Source organism: Phyllostomus discolor, chromosome 8, assembly GCF_004126475.2.
Source record: "Phyllostomus discolor isolate MPI-MPIP mPhyDis1 chromosome 8, mPhyDis1.pri.v3, whole genome shotgun sequence".
NCBI lineage: Eukaryota > Metazoa > Chordata > Mammalia > Chiroptera > Phyllostomidae > Phyllostomus > Phyllostomus discolor.
The window spans coordinates 39,597,983-39,606,470 of record NC_040910.2 but is presented as its reverse complement, the minus strand read 5'-3'; the positions used below and the strand labels follow the sequence as shown (position 1 = coordinate 39,606,470).

The 8,488-nt window shown below is 57.1% G+C and overlaps 1 protein-coding gene across 6 annotated transcripts; it reads right to left on the bottom strand.

The window, feature by feature from the left end:
* Positions 1-454: 454 nt before the first annotated feature.
* Positions 455-7,035, bottom strand: SHD (Src homology 2 domain containing transforming protein D). 6 transcript variants are annotated; one of them, XM_036032199.1, is made up of 7 exons: positions 6,946-7,034; positions 5,665-6,411; positions 4,280-4,385; positions 4,013-4,201; positions 3,162-3,285; positions 1,919-2,038; positions 455-866 (listed from the first exon to the last, which is right to left on the bottom strand). In XM_036032199.1, the coding sequence occupies exons 2-7, from the start codon at positions 5,950-5,952 to the stop codon at positions 647-649; spliced, it is 1,047 nt and encodes a 348-aa protein (XP_035888092.1). In that variant the 5' UTR covers positions 5,953-6,411; positions 6,946-7,034; the 3' UTR covers positions 455-646. The 6 variants fall into 6 exon arrangements, with proteins under 6 accessions (XP_035888092.1, XP_028376785.1, XP_035888091.1 ...); XM_028520984.2 differs by having other exon boundaries at positions 6,755-7,032; XM_036032198.1 differs by having other exon boundaries at positions 6,865-7,032.
* Positions 7,036-8,488: the final 1,453 nt, after the last annotated feature.

Here is an 8,488-nt window from a genome sequence, read left to right as displayed (position 1 = left end):
GACGGGCGGGGGGGGGGGGGGGTGGAGATGTGGGGGTGAGGAGGGAGATTGGACTCCCTGGCATTTATCAGCCTCTGGGGTCTCCTGCCCCACAGTCACCTTGAAGTGACACCAGCCAGGCCGGCTCCCCTCCCCCACTTCTGCTGTTTCCATGGGGACAGATGTCCTTTCAGCTGCAGCATCAAGCCTCAGCTGCCCGCCCTAATAAGGAGGAGGGGCTGGATGGGGGTGGGGCTGGCCTGAGAGCCCTCTCTGGGCTTCTCCGTTGTTATCTGCGAGTCTACACTGTCTACAGCTTTCAGAGTTTTAGTCCCTCCCTGAAAGCAATTCAGGCTCCAACCCCAACCCTGTCCCCAAAATGAGGAGCTGGGGATGCCCTTCCCTCTCCAAGGGTCGGTCTTTTTCATCCTTCCCAGGGGCTGGGATCCCGGCCTCCCAGAAAGGACACTTGAAATACACAATAACTTATTTATTTTCCAGGACAGAGGAGGACTTTCAGACACAATCCGGGACCCTAGAACCCCGAAGGGGACCGAGAGGGAAGCCCTAATGAAGACCCAGGGCCTGGAAGGGTAGGCAGGCTTCCCTTTGGGCCTCCTCCAGGACTTGAAAGACCTCCAGCATTTGCAGCCAGTGAATCTCAGTCTCACGGAGCCGGGCAGGGGGCAGAGGCTCCAGGGCAGGGGCTCTGGGTGACCACGGGGTACAGCAGGGCCAGGTGCTCAGCACCCTGCACGGGTAGTGGGCGTGAGCTGTAGTGGAGCACCAGCTCGGGCACACTGGCGAAGGGGCCGCTGTGCTGCCCCAGCACGAACTGGTTCTCTCGGGTCCGCGCAAACTTCAGATGCAGAAAGCCCTGGCTGCTTCTGGGGAACAAAGTCACAGGGGGCCTTGAGCACTCCAGACAGACCCCAGCATGCTCTCCACCCCTGAAACCACCCCACACCATGGCCCCGAGCAGCCGGGGGCTGGCATCTCCAAATATTTCTGGTAAACAGCTAGTTGGTACCAAGGTGTTGGCTTGCTCCCCATGGCAGCAATGCCTTCTATGTTTGCCCCGTCAAGGAAGGCTGGGGGTCCTGCCAGGGGACATTCCCTCCCCTGGACCACAAACCGCACTTTCTCTCCAAACCTCCTGACGGCGCCTGGCCTCCCTACTAGTGAACCCCCTGTCTGGGGTCCCTTTCCGTTCTGTCTCTGGTGGGTGGAATCATGGAGAACCGGGGGATCATTTCATCAACATCATTAATAGGAGTCAAGTACTTCCTGTTTCTGGGGCACTATTCTTAACATTTTTTCATGTATTTTTTCCGTTTAATCATTGCAGTATTGCCAAGAAGTTGATGCTGTTACCCTCCATTCATAAACGAGGAAACCAAGGCTCAGAGAGGCTGAGCAATGCAGCTATGGTCACAGCTAGAAAGTGGTAGAGGCCAGATTTGAACCTGCCTCCAAAGCCCTCTTCAGCCTTGGCCTTTTAGAAATCTCACAGTCAGAAGCCTAGTAGAATCTTAGGAGTGTTGTATGATCAGACATGCTTAGAATCTTAAGCAGAGAAGCATGTAGAACCAGGGTCTCCAACTCAAATGCCTACAGGGCCACTCAGATCCTGGCCCCAGAAAGACACAAATGAATATACTTTAACTTTTGGACTGGGGCATCTGGCTCTCCATCTCGCTGAAGTCCTAGATCTTCCACTCCATCTTCTTGCATACCTACCATGACAGGGAGCTCATTCTCAGTAAAAATTTTGCCTGTAGTCTCCCTGGAAATCCCACTCACAGGTCCCATAAGTCTCATCCATCGGCCTGAAAGCCCAGCCCACTAGCTGCTGGAGCTACATCCCTCTGCTCCCACCAAATAAACCCAAAACCACGATACATGCAGTCCTATGACCTTCTGTCCCTGAAGGTCTCACCTGAGGGACAGGGAACAGTCTTGGGGGCTGGTCTCACTGAGCCGCACAAGGTAGCTGCCTTCCTTGCAGAGCAAGAGGAGGTTCTCGGCATCTGCCCGGCTCAAAGGGCCGTGAAACCACCTGGGGTGTGGGGGCAGATGTCTCAGGAAGGGCACTCCCCTTCCAACACACCCCGGGGTCTGGTGCAGGCACAGCTGGTTAAAGGATTTTGACCTCCAGGCAATCCAAAGAAAAGACCTTGAGTTTCTCAAGAGGAGCCTGGTTTCTGCAGGGCGGCAGCAGAGCCTAGGTCAACGTGGAGGTGCTGTCAACCTCCGACAGTCACCCCGATGCTGATCTCAGCCTCCCTGGGCCGGGGAGTTCAGCGCCCTCCCTAACTCCCCGACCTGAGTCACCTGAGTATCACTGTCATGGGATTTGCCACAGCCTGTATCCCCACCCACTGGTACCCTTTGTTACTTAATATTTTTCTTTAAGTGCTCAAAGAGAGGTAGCAGTTGTGAGCAAGGTTTCAGAGACAGATGAGCATCAGGGACTTCATGGCTGTGTGTACTGAAAGCAAATTGCAGAGCATAAACTTCTCACCCTGTGCTTCAGTGTCCATTAGCCAGGTCTATACTGCCCACGTACGAGGTCTGGGAATGACCGTGACATAAATACACCCACAGGGCTGGGACCTGGGGGCTTAGGGAGTCCCTCAAGGACTCTGGAGCTGGAGGGACACGGAGAAGACCCAAACCTTTTCAGTTTGTGCACCTCACCCCTGCCCAAAGTTGGGACATCCTCAAATCCTGTTCTTTCAAGTTCTATCCCAGTCTTGTCCTGGGGTGAGAATGATTTCTGCCTCTTTGTTTTCAGGCTTATAAGCCCCACTCCAGTGAAGGAGGGAAGGAAATGCCCTTTTACTCTGTTTGAGCTAGGTACCAACTTGGGGGTTTTAAGACCAAGGCTCAGAGAAGTTAAGTGACTTGCTCAAGGTCATACAGCCAGGGAATACACAGCAGGATTTGAACCCAGAGTCTGATGCCAGAGGGAAGTGTGACTCCATGTGATTCTGCTTTGCACCTAACTACGTGGTCTAGCACACAGCAAGGGCTGGTGCCCAATGATGATTACTGAAGAAATGAATGAAATGAATAAATGAATAGATTAAGTTCCTCTAGCCCCTGCTAGTCCCGGGAATCCGTAGCTGGAATGGGGCTGGGAGAGAGTCGACTCTTTCATCTTCAGTTTCCCCACTCACGGCTGTTTCTCCAGGGGCAGAGCAGGGTCCACACGCTCTGCGGGATGGGGACTTCTGGGTTGGGGTCTCCGGAGTTCCTTGGCAGGGCCGGGGGTCCTTTCCCACTCTGGACTGTCAAACTGCACTGGAAGGGGAGGGTTAGAGAGTACATGTTTAAGTCCAACGTACCTGGGAGGGGCGGAGTCAGGGTAAGCCAGTAGAATCTCAGTAGGAAGGAGGCACCAATGGGATCCATGAGAGGAGGAGCTCGGCTTAGGGCTGGGGCAGAATTGGTGCAGGACCAACCAATTGGCCTTCAGAAGAAAGGGAGGGAGGAGGTCATCCGTAAGTCAGGTGTCACAGATGGGTGGAACAGTTCCATGAGTGACAAATCAGAGAGCAGTAGGCGTGGCTAGAGTGGTGGCTTGCAAGTTCTGCCCCATTCCAGACAAATCACAGAACTAGAAAACAACCTGCGATGTACAGACAAGTAAACTGAGGTACATAACCCAAATTCCCCTCCTAGTGATACAACTTATGGGGAAAATTGGGTTCGTACAACTCCTCCTGGTCCAAGCTATTTTATTTCTTAAAGCTGACCTTCCTGTTACTCCTTTCATAGAAGAGGAAACTGAGATTCAGAGAGAGTCAAGCTTGCCCAATCTTGTTTCTGTTTCCAAGGAAGATTAGTTTCTTCTGGGAAGAGGAACTTATGACTATCAGTCATTCATACTGTAGTGAGAATTAACAAATTACCAAAGTGGTTGGTAACTGGAGTCTACTTTGTAAGTTGGAACAGGGGATGGGACCAGAGCAGGAAACAGAGAGACTCAAGCATTTAGAAGTCCAGGTCTGGACTTCTTGAGAAGCACCTGCAAATGCCTTGGAGATGTGGTCTTTCTTCCACTCCCAGGGCTGGTCATACTCATCCGCTGGCCGTTCATCTTCCTGGGGCAGCCGGCTCTGTCGAGGCTTCTGCCCTGAAAGAGGCTTGTCTCCTGGCTCCCCATCCTGCTCCTCATAAGGAGTGTCATACAGCTGCACTGCCCTGCAAGGCAGTTCTGGGAGACCAAGGGCACTGGTCAGATCCCACTCCCATCTGGGACCCTGTAGTCTTCCCCCAAGCCCTGCTTACTCACCACTCATAACCCGCTGGGCATCATAGGGTTCCATGTAGCCATCATCTGGGGGTGGCAGATGAGGCTGGGCATCAAAAGGGTCAGAGTACTCCGTGTCAGCTTCTGACTGGAGAGAGAAGGAAAGGAGGGGCACAGGCGGAGGGAGACCAAGCCTGGCTGTGGAGACTCTCTGCTGGGTGATGGTACCCCCTCTGCCTTGCCCCCTCTGGGCCATCTGATGCATCCCCTCCCAGCAGCTCCCTTTGTTTGTGGGAGGTGGGAGGGGAGGTTGTTGGGAGTCTACCACCCACAAATGTTTACAGACAGAAGCCAGCTTCCCCTGTTCTCCTCCTTCATACAGCTCTGATCCTCCCCTATATAGATCCTCTCACCTCCCTCCTTCAATAGTTTTATATTTTTAAAGATTTTATTTATCTATTTTTAGAGAGGGGAAGGGAGGGAGAAACATCAATGTGCAGTTGCCTCTCGAGCGCCCCCTACTGGGGAACCTGGTCTTCAACCCAGGCATGTGCCCTGACTGGGAACCGAACTGGCCACCCTTTGGTTCACAGGCCTGCGCTCAATCCACTGACCCACACTAGCCAGGGCCCCCCTTCAATAATTTTAATGTTTATCAGCTGTCAGCACTGTTTTAAATGCTTTACATATATTGACAAGTAAATATATAACACCCAGTAAGCGCATTATCTGCATTTTATAGATAAGGAAGCCAATGCACAGAGAGGGAAAGTGCCTTACTCAGGGTCACAGAGCTAGTGTGAGGCAGGTTTTGATTCCATGCTGTCTTGACTCTCTGTTCCCTCCTCCCTCTCTATGTGCCATCAATCAAACACAGCCTCCCCTAACCCTCCCCAAAGCCTCCTCTGTCTCCGCTGAGGGTTTGCAGAGATCCTCTAAGAAAAATACTACAAAAAGCATGGGCCCTGGAGGCAGGTCTGGAGCTAGAGCCACGTGAGCTCAGGCAAGTCGCTCCTCTTCTTTCCTGTGAGCCTCAGTTTCCACTTCCCTAAAATGGGAAGAATAACGGAGGGCGTTCAAAGACTAGTGGTGAGGATGTTTCAGTGCCCCATAGGGTGGGAATCCCTCAGGCCTGTTTGAGGAGGGTCCTTCCAGCTGCCAAGAGAAAGGGAAGCTGGGGGCAGGGGCGGAGGACAGGAGACCAAAGCAGGGGAGTCAGAGAGGCAGGTGTGACCAGCACGATGCACTGAAAAGGGACAGACATCAAACTTCGCCCAGCAGGTGAAGGACTGGGGAGTATCTGGCTGGCACCCTGGCCTGTCCCTGGGGCCACACATTAAATAGGTTCCCCAAAGTCCAGGGGCCCAGCCTGGCCCTCCCCACCCAGTCTCCTGAGGCCACCTGGCTTCCCACACTTAGCCACGAACCTCTGCCCCCGCACTGCCCAGCAAGACCTTGGCTCTGGCCATGTCCGCCATGTCGGCTGCCTCCACCTTGATGAGTCTGTGCTTGGGAGAGTCGTACTTGGAGTCCCCTGGGCCCGCGGGGTCCGGCTCCAGGCGGCTGTCAGCATCCTCATAAGGGTCCTCGAAGTCCAGATTCTTCTGCTCCAGGTAGGCCCGCAGGATGTCGCTTTCCGTGTAGTCGGGAGTGGGTGGCTGCGGAGGGGGCCTCCGACCGCCAAAGCTCAAGTAGTCCCGTAGCCACTTGGCCATTTGGCCCCGCGTCACCCCAAACCTGGCTACTGCCAGAGGAGGACGCACATGCCCTCTTCCGGGCCCCTTTCCACCGCAGAGCCCCCAGGGAGGAGGGGGAGGACCGGTGGAGAGAAGAGGAGGAGACCGAGGGGGAAGAGAAGGAGGAGGAGGAGGAAGATCAGGTGTGCCCCTTGGCTGGGCTCAGAAGAGGGTAAAAGGGAGAGAAAAGGGGGAGACGGAGGAGGGAGGAGGCGCAAAGCCCACCTTATCCTGGCTCTGGAAGAATCGCGGGGAAGGGGCGGCCCCGCAGGCTCCAGAACGCCGTTCGCGCGGCCGTCCGACCAGGGCGAGGGGCAGCCGCGGACGCGCGCGGAGTTTCCGCGGGCAGCGAGGTCTCCGTGTGCGACTCGACCACCAGCCGCCTCCGGGAAGCTCCGGGATCCCTTCCGGGGGTCCAGGGGTCGAGGAGAGCGCCGCCTGTGGACGCCCCCAGCCCCGGCTCAGCCCGGACCCCTGGGTTCTCAGGGCAGAGGGCGGGCTCCCCCGGGGCGCGGGCGCCCCGCCCAAAGTTGGGCCCCCGGGGCAGCGACCCCGACGCGGAGCACTCTTCGTGGCGCTCCCGGCCGCTCCGCGGGGAGCCACAACCCTCCGGCCCCCAGCCCCGCCGCCGCGATCCGGCCCCAGCCACCGGCACAAAGGGAAATAAAACCTCCCGCAACCCCCCTTCACGTTTTCGAAGAGACTTGACCCTCCGCCGCCGGCGCGCTGCCCGGGGTGGGACTGTGCGGAGGGGGCGCGCAGGCGGGCGCCCAGACCCTACCGGCCTCCGGCCGTGCCCGGGGCAGCGACGTCAGGGCTCCTCCGCCTCCCCCTCCGCGGCTCTCCCCACCGCTGCCCTCCTCCTGCGTTCCCCTCGGAGGTGCCTGAGACCTTCAGCTGTTCTGGGGAGGGAGGGGACCCGCTGCCCACGGAGGAAGGGGGGATCAGAGGCCGCGGCAGCTGGACACTGACCCGGCGGGCCGAGGCTGGTGGGGGCGAGCGAGACGCGCGGGAGGAGGGAGCCGACACGGGCTGACCTTCAGGAGTGCGAGAGGTGCGGGGGGGGGGGGCGGGGGGACGGGCGGGCGGGAGGTGGCAAATGGCCGGGAAATGGGGGGCTGGACTTGACCACCAGACGGGGCAAACTGACCAGCAGAGGGGGTGAGAGTGACCACTACTGTGGGTTGAAATTGAACCAGGATCCGAGGGAGAAACTGACCAGGAGATTGGAGGTGTGGAAATTGTTGCAGAGGTCACCGGCAGCGATATTGTCGCAGCTGAAGAGAGGCAAGAGAAGGGACGGTATCTGGCTTCCCCTCCCCCAAGAGGGCTCTTCTCCGTACCCGGCTCCCCAGGGGGACTAATTGTAGGATGGGGAAGAGGGTTGGGGCAGCTGGCCAGGGGAAGGAAGATGGTATCTGTGTCTGGCTAGTGTCCTCAGCATCTGTCCCTTTGTGGCTTCTGGGGCTGGAGGCGGGGGGGTGGGGGTGGGGGGGGGCAGAAATGAGAGGGGTCTCGCCAGACCCGGCTGCCTGCCGGCAGCTGCTGCTGTCCTGGGGCCAGGGCCAGGACGCGAAGAGGTTTGTGGGGGAGTGAGAGAGGCAAAGGGGGCTTCTGGCCACTTCCAGAATAAGCACATTTTTCTTTCCCCTTAAGAGGGGGCTTGCTCAGTCCCCCTAACATTGGAATGAGAGAGGGGTGGTCAGGAAGGATGGGACCCAGCCCTGCAGTATGGTCAGGTGCCCATGGCTTGCAGGGGAGGGAGGACCAGACAGAAGTCAGCTGACTACGCTGTGAGCTGCCCCTGAGAACAGTGCCCCCCGCCCCCGCCCCCGCCCCGCCCCGCCCCGGCTATGTGTATGCCATCTGCACCTTGCTTTCCTGGCTTGAAAAATGGGGCTTCTAATAGGAAACCCCCAAAGAACTAGAGGAAGGATTGCCAGAGGGAGTGTTTCCTGGTGGGGAAACTGAGGCACAGCGAAGCTGAAAGGCTTGCTCAGAGCCACCTTGCAGCTCTTTTCTCCCTGAACGCTATGATATGGCCTGACTTGGGGTGGCAGTAGAGGCCCACCAGAGTCCCAATGGAATCGGTGGTTCCCCATCTCCCCTCCACTGCTAGCCCCATTTTCCAGGTGCGAAAACTGAGGGCCAGAGCTGACAAGGCAAAGCAGGAGCTTGCTTCTCCGTGTCCTCCCCTATCTCACTTTGGCTGTGTCACCCAACACAAACCTGTTGAACTCAGTCCTCCCCCCTGAAGCACGTTCACTCACCAACCACCCCCCACCCCCAGCCACCGCCAAACCCTGCCCACGCCTGATCAGCGATCAGCGACAAGGCAGCCCCCCTGGGGACCGCCTGGCGGGTAATAGTCCTGTTTTCTGTCAGCCACCAGGTAATTCCGGGCTCGGCTCAGGGATGAGCTGATGACATATCTTATCAAATCCGAGTCCTCACCCTGTCAGATAAATACACGAGTCTGAGGTATAAATATTTGAAAGGGGCCCTCTAATTACAG

Excerpts from the sequence above, each read along its gene's own strand:
- SHD (XM_036032199.1), bottom strand. The coding sequence starts at position 5,952 with ATGGCCAAGTGGCTACGGGACTACTTGAGCTTTGGCGGTCGGAGGCCC. Across the intron at positions 4,386-5,664 it reads TGGGCAGTGCGGGGGCAGAG|TCAGAAGCTGACACGGAGTA; the intron begins GTTCGTGGCTAA and ends TTCTCTCTCCAG. Across the intron at positions 2,039-3,161 it reads CTGCCCCTGGAGAAACAGCC|GTGGTTTCACGGCCCTTTGA; the intron begins GTGAGTGGGGAA and ends CCCACACCCCAG.